At 37.8% G+C, this 23138-nt stretch overlaps 4 protein-coding genes across 6 annotated transcripts in view; 3 read left to right on the top strand and 1 right to left on the bottom strand.

The window, feature by feature from the left end:
- LOC149039428 (uncharacterized) overlaps positions 1-23138 on the top strand; it is a 59129-nt gene that overhangs the window by 27629 nt on the left and 8362 nt on the right. Inside the window, exons 6-8 of the mRNA XM_089185802.1 lie at positions 293-621; positions 874-1015; positions 21976-22269. Coding sequence (XP_089041928.1) covers positions 293-621; positions 874-1015; positions 21976-22269 — 765 coding nt within the window. The remainder of the gene's footprint in view (positions 1-292; positions 622-873; positions 1016-21975; positions 22270-23138) is intronic.
- Positions 1745-6533, top strand: LOC149039430 (uncharacterized). The gene is made up of 4 exons (XM_089184068.1): positions 1745-1796; positions 3578-4087; positions 4530-4679; positions 6433-6533. Exons 1-4 carry the CDS (start codon positions 1745-1747, stop codon positions 6531-6533), a joined length of 813 nt encoding a protein of 270 aa, XP_089040194.1.
- LOC149039431 (uncharacterized) lies at positions 8828-17115 on the bottom strand. 3 transcript variants are annotated; one of them, XR_016180603.1, is made up of 9 exons: positions 16824-17115; positions 15396-16542; positions 14782-14890; positions 13346-14532; positions 12910-13114; positions 12443-12567; positions 11910-12312; positions 9297-9575; positions 8828-9057 (listed from the first exon to the last, which is right to left on the bottom strand). XR_016180603.1 is itself a non-coding variant. In XM_089185527.1 (8 exons), exons 2-8 carry the CDS (start codon positions 16526-16528, stop codon positions 9519-9521), a joined length of 3219 nt encoding a protein of 1072 aa, XP_089041653.1. In that variant the 5' UTR covers positions 16529-16542; positions 16824-17115; the 3' UTR covers positions 8828-9518. The 3 variants fall into 3 exon arrangements, 2 of the variants coding, with proteins under 2 accessions (XP_089041653.1, XP_089041654.1); XM_089185527.1 differs by having other exon boundaries at positions 8828-9575; XM_089185528.1 differs by lacking the exons at positions 8828-9057; positions 9297-9575; positions 11910-12312 and having other exon boundaries at positions 12357-12567; positions 12903-13114.
- LOC149039432 (uncharacterized) lies at positions 18091-21103 on the top strand. The gene is made up of 4 exons (XM_089185615.1): positions 18091-18162; positions 19136-19447; positions 19900-20049; positions 20625-21103. Exons 2-4 carry the CDS (start codon positions 19141-19143, stop codon positions 20762-20764), a joined length of 597 nt encoding a protein of 198 aa, XP_089041741.1. The 5' UTR covers positions 18091-18162; positions 19136-19140; the 3' UTR covers positions 20765-21103.

Raw genomic sequence — 23138 nt, forward strand, 5'->3', positions numbered from 1 at the left:
GGAATGACGAGATATCAATGAGAGTGGAACTGTATGGATGCGTGAAAGGTAAGAAAATAGCTTTCCTCTAAAGCTGATAATTATTGTTTGCGTCACAGTTGATCTAATTATAGGAGCTCTTTAAGGTTCTTCATTTCGTTGGAAGTTTCTGTGATTATGTTAACGACATTTTTTTTTTTTAGCCCAGTGTAAACTACGCTTGATTAATTGCTTCATGATCTCAGAGCTACTTTTATTTCGCTGCCGTACATAAGTTATATTTGTAAAACGCCCGCTCACCTTTCGTAAACAGAATGTGGAAGATTTCTCGGCATGCAAAGCGGTGAAATCTCTGATGGACAGTTAAGCGCCTCTTCAGAGAGAGATTCTAAACACTCCGCCACTCAGAGCAGACTTCATTTTGTAAATCCTGACGGAGCGGGATCTTGGGCGGCTGAAAGTAACGGTACGGATCAATGGCTCCAAGTTGATCTGGTTATTCTGCACACTCAAGTGACACGTGTGGCAACACAAGGAAGTAATGGACACCAGGGGGAGTGGGTTACAAAGTACAGTCTACAATACGGCAACGATACAGAAAGGTTTTACAATTTTACAGTCCTAGAACAAAACACAACGAAGGTAAAATTGATTTCTTGTAAATTGATTCCCGTTTGAACAGGAAAAGAAGTATTTCTGGATTATCATTGGCAGGGGTTTTGCAAACGCACCGCCAATAATAATTGTATAACATTGAGCCCCCCGAGAGGAACGATTATAGGAGTGGTGTATAAATGAGTTGTGGGACTGTTTTCACATCGTAATAACTGGTATTCATAAAATTAATTCTTATCAAAGATTTAATGAAAAAACTCTTACGTTGTTAATTCAAAGGTTTTTGCTGGAAACACTGATCAGAATACAGTGGTTTATCACGACCTTAACCCACCAATCACAGCGCGTTACATTCGTTTTAAACCAGTAGAGTGGCAGGACTGGATATCAATGAGGGTAGAACTGTATGGCTGTGTACAAGGTAAGGCCTGCATGACAATTACGATGAGCGGTACCTCTTGTAACGAGCAATTTATGCCAGATAATATTTAATTTCCTGTTCAAAAGCGAGCGCTTGGATATTGTTTGCTGTGTGTCATCTCAATCAAAATCGAGCTGCTACGAGTTGAGTTTTTTAGACCAATAACAGGGTGAAGTAAGGCAAAACTAATTCAATCCCGGAAAACTTAAAGATTTTAGATATATGACAATTCACATATTTGCACTGCGGTGGAAAGATGAAACTAGGAGATCCTCGCAGCTAAGAACACTACTGAAACGAGTAGTTGTAAATAGGACCTGAAAAAAATTCCAGGCCCGTACGGGATTTGACCAGCTCCCAGTTGGCTTGTTAGCTCAATTTGTCTTCTCTTGAGATTTTCAGATTTCCCAATGACAAAACCTCGTGGTGGCTCAACCGAATAGTTTATGAAAGTACCATGTCGCTACTTACCTGACACCATTTTGATTCAGGTCGGCAGTCAAATCATATTGTCGAATGTTATCCTCATATACAGTGAAGTAAGTCAATGCCCGAATATCAAGGATTTCTACTCTCTAAAAATACAGTCGTGAGCAAGCGTCGGAAAATACATAGTACGACTAGTTCAAACACTTCAAGTGACTGACGTTTCTATTCCATTTTTTTTCCCGGTAATTCAATAATATACGTAGCTGTAAGAACCTTTCCTCAGAAACGGCACCATTGGAAATGGCAACGAAAATTTCGACAGTCTCTTACTTACGGCGGGAAAATCGGCTGGGTATGACAATATCCCTATGTCTATCGTAAAGCGATCTATATGCAGCGTTTCCTCTCCATTAACACACATTGTAAATCTCTCCATTACTCATGGTATCGTTACGGATGAATTGAAAATTGCTCGTGTCATACCTATTTTTAAATCAGGTGACAAAGCTCTCTTCAGCAACTACAGACCTATTTCTGTTCTACCGTGCTTTTCAAAGTTTTTGGAACGAAAAATTTACAACCGTATTATAAATTATCTCAATGACTCCGATGTCTTATGTGATAATCAATATGGCTTTAGAAAAAATCTCTCTCCTAGCCTTGCGCTTATCGATTTGTGTGACAAAATTTCTTCTGCATTTGATAGAAAAGAACATGCCATTGGAGTATTCCTAGATCTTTCGAAAGCATTCGATACGGTAAATCACGACATTCTTTTTGACAAACTCAATCATTATGGGATCCGTGGTCTGGCACTAGAATGGGTCAAAAGTTATTTTTCTGAGAGGAGACAATTTGTCGAATTTAATAACGTTAGATCTGCCCCACAGGGGATTCCCTGTGGGGTGCCTCAAGGTTCTATTCTTGGTCCCTTATTTTTATCCTGTATGTTAATGATTTGAACAATGCTTCCCTGCTTGATGCAATCTTGTTTGCTGATGATACAAACTTATTTATCTCCCATAATAATCCTGTTTACCTAATTAACACATTAAATAGAGAATTAAACAAATTGTCAACCTGGTTTGCAGCAAACCGGCTCTCCTTGAATTTAGCCAAGACTAATTGTATGGTATTCAAGCCTTGGCAAAAGAAGCAATCCTTTGAATTTCAAGTTTTCATAAATGAGCAGCCTATTCTTCGTGTTTCTGAGACCATGTTTTTGGGTGTTTTATTAGATGACAATTTGACCTGGAAATCGCATATATCCTTAACAACAAATAAATTATCCAAATCTATAGGTATTATTCATAAATCTAGGTTTTTTCTCTCTACTCACTCCCTTCGTACTTTATACAATTCTTTGATCCTTCCATATTTGTATTATTGCAATTTAGCTTGGGCTGGTACCTATAAGTCAAACGTTCAAAGAATTGTAACCTTACAGAAACGTGCGTTAAGAATAGTAAGCAATTCTTCATACATTGCCCATACTGCCCTATTTTTAAGGAACTTAAACTCTTAAAATTTCATGATATCCATTCGTTTCAATTAGGTACTTTTATGTTTTCATTCGAGAACTCTACACTCCCTTCCAAATTCAATAACTTTTTTTTACTGAATAGTCAAATCCACAATTATAATACTAGGAATGCTCAGTCCTTCCGTTTGCCACTGTGCAGAACGAACACCAGGAAGTTTTCAATTTACTTTCAAGGTCCAAACTTTTATAATTCGCTAAATTCTGACATAACTAGTTCTCCCTCCTCCGCTTCTTTTAAAAGAAAGCTTAAGGAATTTCTTCTCTCTAGGTATTAACTTCTGTAAGGTAGTAATTCTTAACTAACTTACTTAATATGTGTGTGCGTGTGTGTGTGTGTGTGTGTGTGTACGTGTGCGCGGTCAAAGTTAATTACCATAAGTCCATATTGTAATTCTAATATAAGATTAGTTATTTTAAGTGAGAAAGCCTGACTTGTTATCAGCCTCGTGGTTTCTTTCAGGTTTTCTCGCCATTTATTTTCTGTCATCAATTTTCTTCATTTTTTTTTTCCATCTGTAAATGTCGTATGTGGCAAAATAAATATTGTATTGTATTGTACAACATTACTTTTATTGTGTGTTTTTTTGCAGGATTTACAGCTGTGTTTACAAATCTTGGTAAGACTGGATCAACGGGTCCAGACTCGATTGGTAGTCATTACAAAGATCAAGACCATGAAGGACAAGTAAAATTGTTCAGCGGTATTCAACGGTGGACTGTGCCACGCACTGGTGAATACAGAATAGAAGCAATAGGAGCCTCAGGGGGGTACGGTGAGGACAGTGTCATCAAGAACGGAGGAAGAGGAGCACGAATGATTGGAAACTTTATTTTGACCAAAGATGAGATAATCCGTGTACTTGTTGGTCAAAAAGGGAGAAGAAGGCCTTTCAACCCTAAGACTGCTGGAGGTGGTGGAGGTACATTTGTAGTGGGGGAAAACGACATTCCCTTGATCATAGCTGGAGGAGGAGGAGGAATTACAAAGATGTCAGAACAACATCCAGGATGTGATGCGTCCATAAACACAACAGGGAATGCAGGGAACAACTCGCCATTGGGGTCAGGAGGAAGCAACGGACATGGAGGTCTTTCTCAAGGTAAGCGGAGAAAGAAGAAAAAAAACAGTCAGTGTGTTCAATCTATCAGGACGGGAAGATGACAGCAAGATTTATTAGCACTTAATTATTGAAATTACTAATTCTAACTTTGAAGTTTTTCTTTTCTCGGAGGCACTTCTAAGTATATCTTAGGTTCAACTGAGTTCACAGTTCAGTTTTTAAAAATCATATATATTTATTTACTGCTGACCACCGATCCGTCAATATGCATACGCATCACTTCATTTACATTTCTCTTTTCTTGATAAGTTTCTCTATTTCTAGAAATTGACTACCCAATAATATTTTTAAATAAACTTCCAAAAATTGAGATGTGCACTTTATTGATAATATTGCGAATCGTCGTTTAAACGCTGTTAAGTAACTAATCAAATAGAAGCCATTTATAAGAGAACTGTTGCTCACTTTTCTTTAATTGTAGGTGGCGGTTACGGTGGCGGCGGCTTCTATACTAATAAACAACATGCTAGGGGTGGTTTCGGAGGTGGCGGTGGTTTACATTGGAACCGTGGAGCTGGAGGAGGTGGAGGTTACTCTGGAGGAAATGGTGGAGCTAATGAAGAGTTTTCCTGTAGGGGGGGGGGGGTGGATCTTTTAACAATGGGACAAATCAGCAGAATGAATGTTGTTTTAATAGGTATGGACATGGTAGAGTGATCATCACGTTTCTTTAGTGACGTGCCCTTGGCAGCACTTTCTCTAACGTGTAAGGCTTATTCTGTTTTGAAGGCTGACTGTTGCTAGTCTTTAAACTATAGAGTTGAATAATCTTTTGTTTAACCTTCAAGTTTAGTTAACTTTATTTTGCATTAATTGATAACTAGTTAATAAATAACATGCAGGGTATTAGGATCAGTAAGTACTTCGTAGAGAAAGTGTTGGGAAGACATTCTTTCACATTTTTCTGTACTTCAATCATTACATATAATTAAGAATGATTTTCAACTGACTGCGATGGTTTATCCATTCGTTTTTTCATTATCAACTCAAAACCAAACTCGATTTTCAATTTTAATACGATCAGTTAGACCCAGTATTATTTTTCCGGCCGCTCTTTGGGCCGACTGACTGCGATGGTTTATCTATTCGTTTTTCTTAATTAAGTCAAAACCAAAATCGATTTTCAATTTTAATACGATCAATTAGACCCAGTATCTTTGTTTTTCCGGTCGCTCTTTGGGCCGACAAATTGCAGTTTTACTGCCATGGGCGCTGGTTACAAATTATTCAAAAAAACTTGTATTTTATCTAGCATTTGTATGGCTTCATTTGTTGATTATCAACAGAATCCTCTTTTTATAAATATTTTGGCTTTATTCAGTTTTAAGATAATACTCTTAATTCACTGTCTCAAAGCTTTCAATAACACCTTAGGTTGGAAAGATCCGGATAGTAAAGAAAGAGAAGACCGAAATATAGTGGCGAGGGCACAACCCCCACTGCATATGAAAGGCCGAGCTGAAAACAAAAAACAAAACCATTATTAAAAACATTAAAAGCACAGTCCCCCTTAGTTACTCTCTAATTACCTGCTTTAGTGTCATGGAAATTTGAAAGCTTTGTGGTTTTATTGATAAAGCTCATCAATGATTCGGTCTTGTTTCTATAAATACGTGGAAGCAAAAGTAAGGAAAGGAATCAAATATTATGTCATGCTTAGGTGTTCTGTTTCAAAACCATGTCCATTTATTGGACTGGGAATACTGATACGCCTGCCGGGCGAAGTTATGGAATAATTGGTGTTATAACAGAGTTTGTGACCAAAAAGGTTCTCAGTCTGACCACAGATCAGGGCCCACATTGGAACAGAATTCTTCAATAGCTTGGAACTGTAAATTAGATCGACTAGGTGACGATCACGAACTTAGTTGTATCTTGGTTGTATCATCAATTTAAAATTAGTCGTTAAATATCATGCAAGGAATTAGGACTAGCTAGTATTTCAAAGAGAAACTATTGTGAAGTCAGTTCTTCAGATTTCACGTGTTACATTATAGGAACGGTCTTCAATTGACTGTAAGAGTTAATCATGTAATCAATTTCTTTTTCATTATCAGCTCAAAAAAAAAGCAATTTTTAATTTTCATTTTACCAGTTAAACCCAGTATCTTTGTTTCTCCTCCTTTTGACTCCTAAATGTCAGTAATGGCACTTTACTTAGTTGCACTTAAGTTATAAATTAACACTAATAGAGAACAAAGTTATTTGGGGAAAGAACCTGGAAATATATTTCACCGAAACTGCGAGAATCCTCAACTTCACAAAATCAATTTCCCGACCTTCGTTTTTTCGCTTTTGGTTTTTTTGCTTCTTTATCCCTGCAGTCTCTTCTCCTGCCTTACTTTCTCAACCTTCTCAACGTTGCCTCCCTTGGTTAAAGATGGAAGATTCACGTACGACTCACATGGCTGTTGAATGGCCTTGAACACAAGCCTAATTTATAGCGAATTGCAGATATAAGGGGCAGTTTGCGTCTCTATTGACTCTCCACAACATTCTCAATAGTGGAAGGAAATTTGGGATGTGTCTAGGAAATTAAGTGAAATTTTCAGAAACGCTTGCGAAGGTTGAGGGTCTTGCAGACTCTGATGACTCATATGTGCTGACGAAATTTCAGGGACATGGCTGTTTCCTCATTTTCCCTAAAATCTTACTAGTTGGCGTCTTTAGGAATAAAACCAAACTAAACGATATAATTTTTTCGACTCATGTCATTCCTTAAAAGCTTTGTCCCGCGTATGAGATGGAATTTTTGATCTTCAAAAAAAAGATTGTTGAGCGAAGATTCGGGAAAAGACGTCAAGCAACCATTATCTCTCAAGTCGTAAAACTGTAGAATTAAGCTTCTTGCCACCTCTGACTCATGTTTATAGTTCAGTGATTATTATTGAAGTGAATATTTGAATAAGTGTGAGAATAAAATCTTGACCCTTTTTCCATAAAACTGTACCAAAGCCCTTTCAGATCCCCAAAAAAAGGGTAATTTGGGGCTTGAACACTTTCAAGCCGAAGTCAAAATATACTATAATGTTGGTGGATTTTGTCGTGTGTGGTTATATAAAAACTTGTCAAGTTGCTGGGGCTAATTATTCGGTTGCACAATTTGAACACAACTGAAACGAGTCGGTTCCTATGGTGACAATTTCCTGCAGAAAGGAAGGGATCATTGTTTCGCAATAAAAAATTCAACTTCGCTAAAAAGTTCTTTGAAAAGACGAGAAGTGAAGCACAGATGGGGCTTTTCATCACCTTGGCCCCGTCAATCTTCCCTAACAAACTCATAGCGTCTGAATTAGAGGCGGCGGGGAAGGGGGGGAGGGGTGGAGGGGTTAGGGCGTAAGTAATCTACTGCTGAAAATTGACCACTAACAACTAGCCTCACGAAATAATTTAAATCCTTCCTAAATGTTCCAAAAATTTCAGGTCATCGATTTTTTTTTGGTAAAACGGTCGTCTTTACCATTCGATCAGGTGTAGGCGGACGAGGAGAGCATATAAACATTTGATAAACAGCCATATGTTACAATCGTACAGACATTACTAAGCCAGAATAGGATAACTCTTAAATAAAAAACTTTCTGATTAAAGGCCATTAATAGGAATTATGTACAAGCGATTTTCATCAACCAACTACATTCAACAGAAAGTAATTACGTTTTGGCAATCAAAAACTCACTGTAGCTGTTTGCTAAAATTATAACGGGCTTTGTTTTTTACATACTCTTTGTATTCTAATGCTAGCTTCGTTCTCACCGTTTTGCCTCCACTAATACCAGAAGGACAAGGTAAGATTTTCCTATAGTTATGTCTTATTCATAGCCAGAGTAACATTTTGAAGTCTACTAGAGCATTTTAATACTTTTCTGTTATCTTTATTAACCTGACTAGGCCTTGAAATATTCGCACAAGACTCTTCTCCTCGTATTGGTATGATGAGTTATTTCGTCTAAATACTTACTCTTCTTGCAATAGTATTGGATAACGAATACATTTTACAAGAGGTTCGTGAATATTTGGTCATCTTGCAACCCAATTTTTTTAAATAAGATGAATAAAAACAATGAAATTTTAGGGAAATAATTTTTGGAGATGCCTAAAGCGAAAGTTTACCTCAGGGTAATTACTCACGTCTCTGCAATCTGTTCATGAACGTTTTCGACTTTTCAATCCCACAAGATGGATAAGATGACCAGTGGCAGAACCTTTTATCTTAAAAAGAAGTTGAGAGGCTTATTTGAACTTGATTGAAATAGCTCGGCTGGATCGAAACAAAACTTGACACAGCTTTTCTACAGTTTCGTCATAAAAAATTAATTCTCATGGGGCACATAAAGATTAAAAAAAAAAACAGCATTTTTTTCGAATTTTCGCCGAAACATGTTATATGTAATAAAACATGACTCTTTGCCACAGATTGGCTCTAAAGCTGATCTTAAACTTTGTTAAAATTTTACAAAATCTAAATCAGAAGGTTCGTGTATTTCTGGTTTTAATCACTTAAAAATAGTCATAATATTAATTGTTAACAGTCCGGGCCATATCCATTTCTGGATATCGGTTTCGAGCTTTGTGATTGGGTGAGATCAAAACCAAAACAAAGCAAATTTGGCCGAGAGGTACTGGAAAAGAGAAGAAGGTGATTATTTTTTTTTGTGGCGGCCATGTTGTAATGCGGTAGTAAGCCGAAACAAAATTCGCTAATAAAGACTGGACGTAAGATAACATTAAACATATTCATTTATTTCAAACATTCAACATGCATGTCTTGGACATTCTCGCATTCTGGTAGAGTACAGCGGATTCTTTCCAGCACAAATTCTTTGTAACGCTGTGGTCCTTCCACCAAGAGCGTCGCGGGAATAAAAGCTCCTCCGCCAGCCTGTTTGTATCTGGAGAACTTCTGGGTAGAGCTTGGCCTCGATGTTATCGTCGGTTCTCCGTTGATTTCCCTATTTTGGGTTACAAGAAAACCAAATTAATAAGGCTGAACCAAATAACGCGCACTGATAACAATAGGGACGAGAAAGGTGTGAGATCGCGGAATCGGGACAATTTCATTTGTCTCCAGTATAGATCGAGGAAAGACACTATCTTGCTTCTCTCCGATTTTTTAAATAGACATGTATCAATTTCAGTCCATCAAGCCTTTACAAAAAAGTAACAGTAAGGCAAGAAAACAGTAACTTACCCTTCAATCCTGGTTATTTTGCCACATCGGAGCAAACCATGCAGCTGTACGTTTAGGAAGTACTGAATCCTGCCGATCTGCTGCCCTTTGACATCTTCTAAGGTGTATTTCTTCCTCTGCGATTTGCTGAAAATCTGGACTTCTCGTAGAGCCTCTGGAATGCGTTCCATTTCTCGTGGAAGAAGACAAGCCAGTGCATGCGGGTCATACTTGTTGTTGTCTTCAGTTTGAACAACAAGCGGTGTTCCACGTGGAGCTTTGATCTTGAAATGATGATACCTGGAAAATAAACGCCAACAAACACATAAGTGGGATAAAATAAAAGCAAGTAGTCACAATCTATTTTAAGACGAATATCCATGATGGAATTAAATGCAAGAGAATCATAGATATCGATCGATTCGCGGGAGAATCTAGGTCTCAGAACACTACAAAATCGGTCCTATAGCTATTAGTCAGCAATAATATATGGTTGACACTTACCCTTTGATTTGAACACCCTGTATAGAAATTTTGTATAGGTCCATCACTACAAAATGTGAAAGCACGTGCGGTATTTTTAAACGAGTTTCGCAATTACAGATAAGTCCCTCGTGGTTGTAGACGTAAATTTCACTCTCATCAGTTCGTGTAGTTAAACTAACACCTTTGTTTCCGGAACGCTGTCAGAAGAGACACTTCAGCAAGGCTTTCCACCAATGTGATTTTTTATTTTCATCTTCATGCCGCTCTTATTGCACATTTCCCGGATGCGATACCTGAAGATGTGAGAGCCCAGTGAACAAATACCTCTTTGTTTGCCAGAAGGAGAACTTACTCGCTGGATAACCACGTTTATGTGTAAGATCCGTGATTTCCTGGAATTATTTTTTAGTGTGCATCCGCCTTGGCTTAAGTGCAATATGAACAACGATGGTCCGTCTAACGAGGTGAATAATGCATTGAAGTAAGTACTGTAATTTCACTTCTAAATTTTTCTTTGGCGCCTTTGATTTTCGTTTCCCGCGCATTTTTACATTCATTCGTTTGTAAGGAGTGAGATGCCTTATTTTTTTCAGAGAGCCCTCACAGAATTGGGCAGTAGGCAAAAAAATGTCACGTCGGACGAAAGAAAAAATCGCTTATGTGGAAAAATCCCACGCAAGGTCGTGTACATTGTACAAGCGGAAATCCACGCTGTTCAGCAAAGGCTTGAAGCTTCACACCATGACAAAAGCAGAAGTACTCATGATAATTGACCAACACAACGGACAACGATTTGTATGTGGTTCGGACGCTATTCTGGATACTTACAATAAGGGTCTACTTCGCCCTACACAAGCAGACCACAATTATGATGGCGTAACTATGGCGGATCCCAGGAACTCAGAAATCCCCAGCGTTGAACCACTAGACAAAACACCAGAGGGTGTCAGTCTAGATCCAAGGCTGGCTAAAGTACTGGGGCATGAAACTAGGGACATTGAAAACAATACCCAATCTAGAAGACGGTTGTCGTATAGATCTTCAGAAGCTGTGGTACCCGTTCCAGTTCAGGAGTTAATTCTAAACAAGCCAAAACCGCATCTAAATGACAAGGAGAGAAGCGATGTGCCCCCAATCCAGTTACAAAGCAAAATCACCTTTGTCTCCGATGAAAACACTGTCACAAACTGTTAATAACATTAAGGGTGGACGTTTGGGGATAGGTGATGCACATGTATATTGAACTTTCAACTGTAGCATTTTTCTTTCTTGTTTTATAAACATAGGGGTTGCAATGTATTCTCCAACCCGAGCCCCAGGATAAACCCCTGGAATTCATGCCACACGTGATGTTGAAGACTTTATAAGAAAGGTTCCTGTTTTTAATAATCAAGTCAATAAAATCAATCAATTTAATTAGGTCAGAATTATTATATTATATTATAAATACCACACCACAAAATATTGAAAATAATACTGAGCACATGAAATGTCTTTTGTACACGATTTACATTTAATATAATTATTATTTACATCTGAGCCTACTAAGTATTTTTTTATGCTTTCCTTAATTCTTGACATTTAAAATTACACCTCTTACAGGATGTATATTTAAACCTATTTGCATGAAATACAGCCATGTACTGTTTGTACATTATATGCATATAGATGGTAGCACAAGAAAAGCACAAGTAAAATTTTGTTCTTTGTTTTCTCCTTTTCTACATGAAACCAACCCTTAAAATGTTTTCTCATGTCTCATACTCTCACAAATACTGGGTTTCCTGAAATTGCCAGCTCGCAGAGTTTCTAATTTAACACTGTAAAAAACTGAAAACTGCTACATTACCTAGCCAGTTAGATTTTGAGTCATCTACAGTTATGTGAAAAGGAACAATCTTACCAAATCCTTATTATTCAAATCAGTGCACTGTTGACTTACCACTGTAAAATCAGTGGCAGAGCTTGGGCATTGAAATTCACCTTACAAACAATCTTACCCAGGGTTTCATGGGGTACAATAAAATAAATATGAAATTGTACCAGACCTACACGTAAATCTCAACTAACATTAACTGACATAGAAATAAATCAGTTCGTGCTGCAATCAGCTTCTCTATCTTCCTCAATGGTGTCAAGGATACACACCTCTTCCTGTGTCTCTTGGTTCTGTAGCTCTTCCACAATCTCATTGTACAACAAAACAAGAGTTTCCTTTTTAACTTTGCTGGGCTGTGCTTTGATAGCTCCAAATCTGCTTGACAGAGGCTCCCTTGTCTCCTCATCAGTGAGCAGCAGAAGCTTTTCAGCTATTCTCCTTAAGATTTCATCTTTGGATGCATTCCTTATGTCTTCTGCCAAAGCTCTGTCTTCTGTAGTTACATATAGCACTTGCAACTGGGTATCTGCTCTTTTTTTGCCATCAATGAAGTGTGTATGAAGCAAGTTGCTTCTGTTCCTTCTAAGAATTTCCTCATAATTTTTCAAATCACTGTCCAGTTCAGGGCCTTCCAAGGATGTTACAACATTTGACAACCCTCCTTGCAAATACCTTTGAAGGAAAAGCAGTGAAATAAACTTATTGAACCAACTATTGCATTGAGAATTGCTCTTTAATTTACACCACTACTATTACATACTGGAGGTGAATAGCTTATACTAAAATGTATTGTGTCATTTACTTCTCTTTTCGTAGCTTTATGCGCCATGCTAGCACTTCATCTACAAAATCATGCTTTCTTCTTGAGTCCAATGCTTCATCCTTGGGATTATGCAATCCAAGCAGGGAGAAAAGCCAATTTCTCACCTAAATATAAATAAAATAAATGAGGTATTTAAAGAGGAATCCAAACTACTCACAGATAGTTTCAAGCAGGTCTTCTGAATCAGACCAAATTCGTGTTTAAAAATTTTTAGGATTTTAGGAGAGAAGAAAACCAAGTAACCTGGAGATAAATGCTTTTACTAACTCTTAGCAATGATTCACAATGTTATGTACAAAAGGTAATGAACTACAAAGATATTTTTTGCCCTTCTTTAGTAGCTTTTAAATGTTGAAGTAACTATAAATTAAGTACATGTATATCATTTGTGCCTGTTTCAAAATACACCAAAAAGTGAAACAAACAAATGTTTGCATACACTATACCTTGCTAAGATTTCCAAGATTTCTGAAAATCCTCAGCCAATCCAATGCAGTCATGGTGCCATGCTGCCACACTTTTGACTCCTTGTTTTTCTCCTCAAGGCAAGCATCCATGTCTTCACCCTTGCTTTCATTCCCTGATGTACTAACTGCCTCTGTATTCTGCACAAATACAGTCAGTTCTTCTGGGTAGCAAGCTCGGTCTACACTATAATAATGAAAGAAAAACGATAATGACTTAATGAACAGTTGTTAGGTGTAAAATTAGTCAGCATGTCAGCTGTACATGGATGTAATTGCTTGTTGACTCAGAGATGGGAGGCCTTTCATTTAGAAGAATGAAAGGAGCTGACCACTAAAAAATTTCAATATTTGTTATATATTATTGTACATATATATAAGTTTAAAAAACAATCAAGAAAAGTTTCCATTTACCTACCTGTCATACAGGTCAATCAAAGCATACTTAGACACTGCATTCCTATGAAATACAGTAGCAAATGTCATCTGCCCTGCTCTTACATAGGCAGCATTATTTCTCCTGATGCCCATGCGGAAAACCCAGAGAGCCATTAAATACGTCCAGGTCATGCCAAAGATGTACCTGTAAGTGGCATTTTTCCAGCCAACATTAGGCATCCAGTCATACAAGTAGTCATTAACTGACATTGCAGATCCACTGTCAAGCCTATCCCGGATGTATGGAATGAGTAATTCCTTCCACAAACCAATGTGAGCAACTTTCAGGATAGACATTGTCTTGTGGTGGTCTGAACCCTTTTTGACAAATTTCTGAGCAGCATCAGAAACAAAACCAAGCTCACTGGCAAGCTTAGAAACAAAGACATCCCAGTTTAAATCAATGAAATGTCTTGCCATGTTCATTTCTAAATGAAGCTTTCCAATACGAAGTACCACCCAGTCAAACTCTTTTACAGCACTGCATTTCTGTCCTTGATGAACTTTAATGCAATGTTCATTCACACTTTCCTCCATGACCTCCTCACCACATTCTGTACAGAGGAAAACATCATTGACCACTCTCCTGCACACAAGGTAAGGTAGACCATCCATGGTAACATTAAGCCATTGCCGAGCATTTGGATCATCGGGATGATACCGCCTCACCTTTGCAGCCATGCCAACTCTACGTAAAACTTCCTTGAGTGCATTCGGAGAATTTGGATTTACAAATACAGGATCACTTGTCACAATGTTGACTGGATGATCAATATGGTTTGATGGCACATGCTGGAATTCATCATAACACTCAGAAAATTTTTCTTTTACAATGACATGTGCCTCCTCATTCTGATCAATGGTGAATCCCAGCTGTGTTTCTCTCACTCTCTGTCGGTACTGACGGATGGGGGCAACCAGTGCAGTACCTAGGATGTCACTGCCTCGAAGTTCTTTCTCAGCATCTTTCAGGCTCACCCTGCAATCTAGATTTACACATTTTCTTTTGTTCCTATCCATTGTTGTTTGACATACAGGACAAACACGCTTTCCTTCTTTGGCTTTAATGTCATCTACTCTGATGTCAACATCATCTTGCCACACATCCCCAGTTTTTGTCTGCTCTTTAAGTAACCCCTGAAGTAACTCATGGATTAGTCGTTTGTTCTGTGTACAACAAAAAAAATTCAATTACAAAATGTTATAGTCAATTGAAAGAATTGCCTTTTAACTTTACACATGTTCACAAAAGTAGGCCTGTCCTTAAAACAGGTATAGTATAATCCATAATTTGCTGGCTAAGCCTCAAATTTGCACAATGTTTTTTTTCTCCTAGTGTTTGTTTTCCTAATTGTAAACTACATCTACAAGAAGATGACCTTTCTTGTACACCTGTAATTTCAAATGTATAATTACCTCTTGGCGGATTATTTCATGATCAGGTTCTGAATCTGAACATGCCTTTGCCAGCTTTTCCCGCTCATCTTGACATGTCTTGGCTTGTTCAATGCGGTTGTACCATGCTCTAAAAGAGAGAGCCAAATTAGTAATACTTGGTATCGCTATCTCAATTCTGGAAACTTGTGGAATGTGCTGCAACATCAAAGTTTCAAGCTTACATTTTGAGTTGTTTACAAGTTGACCTAGCAGGGTTAGTTTCTTGTATGTGCTCTTGTTTTTACAAGTTTATGCCTAATAAAACAATAACTACTGAATAATTTGTGCTATCTGCCTCAGGTTTTGGCTGATAGCACAAACCTCTCCCTATCATGCTTAACCTCAAGGAATAACTGTTAAATACTTGATAAAAATAAAAGACGGAAAACACTGAAAGTTATAGTCTATCAAATTTACTGTACCTTAATATGGTAATGTATGCACATTTTAATTGATTACATATACATGACCTTCAAATATGCTGGCAACAATTTCGGAAAGGAAATGACTTGTCCAAGATTGTGCTCATTAAACAAAACAAATCCTTGTGTATTCAATAACTAATTGACCATTTTTTCAAATGAGTTTCTTACCCTGGAGCAAGATTTGAATCCAACTGCAATGTTCCATTGGGATAAACAGGTGCCACACAGACACTTGTTAGTACACTGATTTGTGCCCTGTTATCTTTACGCACAGTCCACTTCCTAATAAGCACCTGGTCATTGTCAATAGCTGTCAGAATATCACCAGAGGGAACTTGAGGGACTTCCATTGTTAAGTTATTTAGCCAGGTTTTGACAGTGGTGTTTCCTCCAGCAGGGTGGATCTTACCATGGATATTAAGGGCAAGTTTACTACGTGTCACAAAGTATACCAAGAGATTTGTAGCAAACATCAATGGGCTTACAAAAGAGGGTTGCACAATAGAATAAAGCTGATCTACAGTTACTGCCTTATGAACTGGCTTGGCACTTTCGTGGCTAAGGGCATTGATTGCACATGTCAAAACTGAGTTTCTGGCCTGAATCCATGTATGAGGGGTCACATTTAACATAGAAGTTAGATTCTTGTATGTTTGATTACAAGACAAGATGTCAGTTTTCACATTTTCCTTTTCTGAGCGAAAAATAGTTGAAGTAAGCAACAGTCTATCTTCAGTACTTAGCTTATTTATTTCATGTAGCATGTTATCTCTGTCCAAGAAGATGAAATTATAGTTTTCTGCCAGCTTTCTGGCACATGTAACTGCTTCCTCTTTTTCCATCAACACAATGTTGTGCATAACGGCACTGAACCCCAGACAATACTTTTTTTCCCCCTCTGATTCGTTGTCCTCGCCACTTTCGGTTTCGCTTCCACAAGTTTCTGTTGCTTTCCATTCCAAGGGCTGTTTGGAAATCTTACGGGGACGCCCTTTTCCTTTAGATTTGCTGGCCCTACAAGGACAATTGTCCTCAGTGTGGCTTCTCCACACATGTGGTTCCTTCTTTGTGGCAACTTCCTCTGGATCGGAAACTGTGCGAACTCTATACAGAAATCGCTTGCACCCCGTGCAGATAGAGGATGGATGAATCTCTCGGCTGTCGAGATCGACATTAATTCGAAATTTCATCCAGAGCTCCGATTTGAAAGATTCTTTGTTTGTAGCACTGACCCTGGTCCGCGGCAGATTTGTGCCACAAAGACGACAAAGTGTCTCCAGATACTGAATGTGTTCATCCATGCCGTTGGCCTGATCTGAAATTCACAATGTAGGCTTATAAAGGTCCGATAAATAATTGTCATTTTACTTTAAATTGCCCGGCCACAAAGTATGGTTAAAATTTATGGTTTACACGATACTCCGATGGATCTCAACAAAGGAATCCGCCTGGTAGTTAGCACACTAACAGACTTTCAACATCCGTGCACTCGAGCAAAAACCTCGTGCACTCGATTGGAATTTTGACAAATTGAAAGCAAATTTATTCTAGTTTTTGAAAAGATTTTTTTTAGGAATCAAAAAAAATGTTGCATACCTGAAAACCTCAACTAAAGAGGTGTTACTCCTTGATCGAGCCCTCCGCAACAAGCACCTCCACCCGACTTTTCAACTGAATTTTTCTGTCTTGTCGACGCGACCGCCATCCATTCTATGCTTGTTGTGTGTGATTACTTGTCTTCTGTACTTTTGCAAGGTTTCATGGGATATGCCTTGGAAACAAAGTCGCTAGGGCTCGAATTAAAGTAATGAATGGGTTTCCTCGAGGTCCCACTACGACATCCATATTGGTGACGTCATCAAGTATCCAGAAATGGATATGGCCCGGACTGGTTAATATGTTCTCAAATTAATGCACCCTGAACGGCATGAATGTTAGAAGCTTTTTACACCCTGATGCTTCCTACGCGCGCTGAATATCGATAAGATGTCAAGATGTATAATGAATTTGGATAATTACCAATTTTGTAAAACTCGTATTATCTACATTTTTTTCGTAAAGATTCTTATAATAAGTCATAGCATAGGCTTCTCATCTGTTTGTTCCGAGTGACAAAAACTTGTTTTACCGCGAGAAAGAAAATATGAAATTAAAAAACAAAGAAAACAGAACAGAACTAAAAAGAAACTATTCCAAACATTTTTAACCCCCTTGTTTTAAGCAGAATAATAAACTAATTTGCCTGAAGCGATATCATCATAGCAAGTAAAATAAGGAAAGTATTCACATTTTTTAGACAACATCTGTCGGCGAGTCTCACGTTCAGTAGATTTACTTTGGCATCATTGAAGAGATCACATGCAAGTTATTAAAAAACTGTTTTGAATAATTTGCAACATAAGTGGTTTGTTTCTCGGCTTCTAAGTAAGGGTTCTTTACCAACGTGATCTAGGGCGTAAATTATCTACTGCTGAAACTTGACCACTTAAAAACTGGCTCAACGAAATAATTTAAATCCTTCTTTGACGTTTCAAAAGTTTCGGGTCATCGAAGCTTTTTTGGTAAAACGGTCGTCTTTACTATTCGATCAAGGGTGGGCGGACGTGGAGAGCGTATAAAACATTTGATAAACAGTCTTCAAGTAGCTTTGCGACATATGTTATACTTGAAAAGACATAATTATTCCAAAATAAATAAACTTTCAAATAACAACTTCCTCTATGCAAGTGATTAAAGGCAAATAATATAAATTATGCATAATCGAGTTTCACCAACCAACTACATTCCAACGAAACTAATTCAATTTTGGCAACCAAAACCTCATTGTCGCTGTTTGCTAAAAATTATAACGGGCTTTGTTTTTCTAGGAACATACTCTTTGTATTCTATTGCTTCGTTCTCACCGTTTTGGCTTCACTAATTCTAGAAGGACAAGGTAAGATTTTCCTACAGTTATGTCTTATTCATAATCTGAGTAATATTTTGAAGTTTACTAGAGCATTTTAATACTTTTTTGTTATCTATATCAACCTAACTAGGGCTTGAAAAATTCGCACAAGACTCTTCTCCTCGTATTGGTATAATGAGTTATTTCGTCTAAATACTAACTCTTCGAATTCTCGCAAATAACAAATACATTTTGCAAGAGGTTCGTAAATATTTGGTCATCTTGCAACCCAATTTTTTAAGGTAAGATGAATACAAACGGATGAAGTTTTAGGGAAATAGTTTTTGGAGAAGCCTAAAGCGAAGGTTTACCTTAGGGTAATTACTCACGTCTCTGCAATGACCGTTTTTGACTTTTCGATCTCACAAGATGGACAAAATGATCAGTGGCAGACCTTTGTATTTTAAAAAGAAGTTGAGAGGCTTATTTAAACTTGACTGAAATAGCTCGGCTGGATCGAAACTTGACACAGCTTTTCTACAGTTTCGTCAAAAAAAAATTAATGCGTGTTAATTCTAACCTAAATCGTTTTTGACATTTCCAAAAAAAATGAAGCGTGAGGATATTCAAAACTAAAGAACTCGTCGCTCAAATTCATCACACAGAAGCTAATAGAGTAACACTGAAAGAATACAACGAATTTGAAGAGAATCGAACTCAACTGATGGAAAATTAATGTGATTTGAATCTTTGACCAGTTTACGAATATTTGAGTTCATTCAAAAGAAAATATCACACCCTAAACGAATTCCTTTTACAGGGTTTAACTTTTTTTCGAAAACTCTCTCATTTTTAGTCATTCTAAGGCGGATCATGTTTTTCTTTTATAAGTTTATGCAGAAAGGGGTTTCTATTATAATAATCCACTGTTCCAACTACCCACTGTCCGCCCTAAGAAACAAGTTCATTCATTGATGCAGTGATACCCGGCCCGGACCTCTCACTGAATTTTGTTTTTCAGGAAAAATGCTGTGGATATTTCATTATTTTCTGGTCTGTGTTTCGTTCACCAACCTTGTAATCGCTGAGGATCAATGCAAGATAGAGATGAACATTCGTGGCATGGCTCTTAAAGGTTTCGTTTTCAAGAGGACGGCGGTGGCAGCTCCTCATATCTGTGATATCTTATGTGAAAGAGAAATTACCTGCCAGAGCTATAATTTCAACAGAAAAGAACAGATCTGTGAATTAAACAACCGCACAAAGGACGCAAGACCCGAGAATTTCCGCTCAGACCCAGCGTGGTTTTATATTCGTCGTTTAAACGGAAGAGGTAAGAACTCAACAAGCACTTTGAATAAAAATCGTGTTGCTTACAGTCAGTGTTTTCCAGTCTCACGCGCCCGTTGGTATAAATTTCTCAATCAAAATAGAAAATTTCATCCTATTCTTTTTTCCTTTAAGTTTAAATATTTGTTAACTTCCTTTCAAAAAAGCAGCTGTGATACATATATAAACATTGACACCAAATGATTGTGTTGTTTCAACAAGAAGCTAAGGGTAGGTATAGAACTTTGAAGAATTGGAAGCTCGAACGAGGGGTTTATGCGAGAGGGGGTCCTGTCTCCCTAAAGGGTTGTGCTTGACAGAACGTTGAAATATTTCACAACCAAAGAAGGACATTCAAGTGAATGGAACTCAAGCCTCATTCTCTCGTGCTTTCCTCTTTTTCCTTTCCATCTGCGCTTACGAATACTTTATTTCCAACATTTTTACCCGTACCAGCTCCCTTGGGTTCGATACCGGAGTTACCAGCTCGTTCATGCCGAGAAATAACGGCAAGCGAAGGAAGAGACACACCAAGCAACAATTACTGGCTGGATCCATCTGGCACTGGGAAGGCAGTTTTGGTTTACTGTGATATGAATTTGGAAGGTAAGTCACATTTAACTCGTTGTAGCTTTCTTTTTTTGTTTGAATTGTCGTTTTTTTGGTAGCGCCCTTAGTTGCTTTAAAATGTAAACAAATCGCACCGGTTCTGAAAACAATGCATTGCGCAGTTACAGCTGTATCTTAAATAGGAAAAAAATCCCCAAGAGGAAAAAAATACAAGCAAATAGACAGAATTTAACCACACTACATTTTTATAATGTTTGAAAAACATTCTTGCTTTAACCCTTTACACCCTAAGATCAGTATTCATGTTCTCCATACTGTTCTCTGGAGAATTTGTTTGACAATCAAGAGTTTCTTTAGTTGGTGATCATTTCCTTTATTCTTGTGACCTTAATGTTTGATTCAGGGCTGATATGGTATGGAGAAATTAGATGCCAGTCACTCTTAGGGCTTAAAGGGTTAATATTGCAGGCATTGTCCATTTTGTTGGAAGAAATATAAACATTCTTTTTGTGTTATGTGGCCATGATTGTCAATTTAGTACAATGTACTGTTTCCTTGCTAAATTAATGTTGGTTAAATTTTATTTTTTTCTTTTTTCACTCCCCAACAAGATCATGATGAATGCATTAGTGGAAACATTGCCTGTGACGTCAATGCATGCTGTACCAACACTGTGGGTTCCTATTACTGTACCTGCAAGGAAGGATACACTGGCGATGGACGCTCGTGTTCAGGTACATTATTATTTTAATCATTAAATATGTAATTAAATTTAAAGATGTTTGGAATGCTTGTACGCAAAATCCTTGCAAGAATAACGCAACATGCCAAGCTAGGTTTACAGACAGAGATTATCACTGTTTCCATGTTAGTGGATCTGGATTTAAAGGCCATGATTGTGATGAGGGTAAGGAATCTTGTATTTTTAGTAAGGCAGAAAAATGATACATAAGCGATAAGCTCCGCAGGCCCCTCTCTCAAATTGAAGTTCTTTTAGGTGATGGGGCAGACTTATTTGAAATGGATGAATACCAAACAACCGCAAACACCTCAATAGTTTGATAATCACAGAACATCGAAGGTAAAAGCCTTTGCCTTTCATGGCTTGCGAGAAGAATAATCCAGAATGGCATAAGTTATTCAAAATACAAAAGAGGACTTACATATGAACAACTCTTTTGCTTCTCATGGTTCATCTTGGAATGGGATTCATCACTCAAGACACAGATGAGTGTTTGAACAGAACACACGGTTGTGATGTGAATGCTGAGTGTAACAATACCCTGGGATCTTACAAGTGCACGTGTAAAGATGGATTTCAAGGAAATGGAACCAAATGCACAGGTAACTAGTTCTGACATATTCATACTCCGTTTGTTACCTTCAGTTTTTCAGATTAGTTAGACAAACGGTCTCATTTACATTATTTTCCTCTTCGTGTTCTAGATCTAGATGAGTGTATGATCGGAACACAAAACTGTAATGTAAATACTAAGTGTAACAATACCCTAAGATCTCACAATTGCACGTTTAAAGATGGAATTCAAGGAAATGGAACCAACTGCACATGTAACCAACATACCATACTCTCTATTTTCTCGATGGTACCTTTCATGTGACAAAAAGGAATGACCAGAAAACAAAACTGTTTTTTGTTGATTTAGATACCAACGAATGCACTGAAGGAAAACACGACTGTGATGTAAATGCTGAGTGTAACAATACCTTGGGATCTTACAAATGCACTTGTAAGGATGGATATGAGGGAAATGGAACCAACTGCACAGGTCAGTAACAAGCCAAGGTACCAAACAATGTTTTCACAATTAAAAAAAAAGTTAACTGTTAACTGTGAACAGACGCCGGCACGAGACTAGCAAAATTGCAGGGTGCTCTGCAAGTGAACATTATTCCAAAACTTTTGGCGTATTGATAAAGTTGTTTGTTTCCTCCTTTATTTAGAGAAATTATGGTCTGTTATCATTTGCGAGGGAGGAAAAAGGACCATAAGTTGTGATAATGACCAAAGAACTATCGACGTTGTGGATGCAAATTATGGTAGACTGGACTCAAACACTTGCCATCATTCCCAAGTTAGCGATACAAACTGCAAAGCTGCGAACTCTCTTTTCATTGTGCGGTTGAAGTGCAACGAAGAAGCTAGTTGCGAGCTGCATGCAGATTCTTTAGTTTTTGGGGATCCATGCCCAGGCACATATAAATACTTGGAAGTCAAGTACAAGTGTGTGAATTTAGGTTAGTACCTATAGCTATTGTTGTATGCTGTGAACTGGGGGGAGAAATGGCCTTTTGCTACCATTTAGGACGCATTTATTTTAGAATTGCATTAGGCGCTAGATCACCCGTCCATTTTCAGTCGGGGGCATATTAAAAAAAGATACGCAAAGAAGCAATCGTTAATATAGTCAGTACTCAAATATCAAATCTTTTTTCGAATTAATACCTTTACACTTTTATCAAAGACATGGTGGATAAGTATTCATTTGTTTCCGGGGTTTCAGTTTCATTTTGTCTTGAGTGGCGCCCTCAAAAGCAAAGGAAAACTCGACAAGGTGGTCTGGGATAGATTTTATGCACTAGGGAAAAAGTTCTGAACTGCCGTCTGGTCGGTGAACCCTGGGTGGATCATGCGTACACCAAAGGAGTGCAAACTGACAATTTTCAAGCTGTATGCAGAAAAATTCAATATTAGCATGCCAGACCATTTTCCTGCATAAATAGTGAGATAAAAAAGGTTCAATTCAATAATTCTGAATCGCACCTTCGTGTACGTTGCTGATGAGCACTGCTGCTGAACTAGAAGCAAATGAAAATTTAGAGGTACCCTCTGTCTTGACTCCTGGTTAATCTTTCAGTAGCACAACGAGATAGACTTATTGTATACATTGAAGAGAGAATGTCCACTAAGACTGAGCGAAAATGGAAATTCGTGGTACATCTCGAAAAATCAAAATTCTTCATATTTTCTCTGAAGATACCCTATAGTGGCTTAAGAAACGTGATAGGATTTTTTTCTAGAAACATCTTTTTAAACTTTCATGAAATAAAAAAGCCGTCACGAGCCAAAATGTCCTGAAAGGCATCCGAAAAATACGTGATTGGTA

Source organism: Pocillopora damicornis, chromosome 10 (assembly GCF_964200805.1).
Source record: "Pocillopora damicornis chromosome 10, jaPocDami1.2, whole genome shotgun sequence".
Taxonomy (NCBI): Eukaryota; Metazoa; Cnidaria; class Anthozoa; order Scleractinia; family Pocilloporidae; genus Pocillopora; species Pocillopora damicornis.

What these genes read in the sequence shown, in the direction of transcription:
- LOC149039430 (XM_089184068.1), top strand. Translation starts at nt 1,745, where the DNA reads ATGGCAACGAAAATTTCGACAGTCTCTTACTTACGGCGGGAAAATCGG. An exon ending in ACGGCGGGAAAATCGGCTGG is followed by an intron (nt 1,797 to 3,577) that starts GTATGACAATAT and finishes GTTTTTTTGCAG; the next exon opens with GATTTACAGCTGTGTTTACA. An exon ending in ACATGGAGGTCTTTCTCAAG is followed by an intron (nt 4,088 to 4,529) that starts GTAAGCGGAGAA and finishes CTTTAATTGTAG; the next exon opens with GTGGCGGTTACGGTGGCGGC.
- LOC149039432 (XM_089185615.1), top strand. Translation starts at nt 19,141, where the DNA reads ATGCTGTGGATATTTCATTATTTTCTGGTCTGTGTTTCGTTCACCAAC. An exon ending in TCGTCGTTTAAACGGAAGAG is followed by an intron (nt 19,448 to 19,899) that starts GTAAGAACTCAA and finishes TACCCGTACCAG; the next exon opens with CTCCCTTGGGTTCGATACCG. An exon ending in CTGTGATATGAATTTGGAAG is followed by an intron (nt 20,050 to 20,624) that starts GTAAGTCACATT and finishes CTCCCCAACAAG; the next exon opens with ATCATGATGAATGCATTAGT.
- LOC149039431 (XM_089185527.1), bottom strand. Translation starts at nt 16,528, where the DNA reads ATGGATGAACACATTCAGTATCTGGAGACACTTTGTCGTCTTTGTGGC. An exon ending in ATGAAATAATCCGCCAAGAG is followed by an intron (nt 14,533 to 14,781) that starts GTAATTATACAT and finishes TGTTGTACACAG; the next exon opens with AACAAACGACTAATCCATGA. An exon ending in ATCTTGGAAATCTTAGCAAG is followed by an intron (nt 12,568 to 12,909) that starts GTATAGTGTATG and finishes ATTTATATTTAG; the next exon opens with GTGAGAAATTGGCTTTTCTC.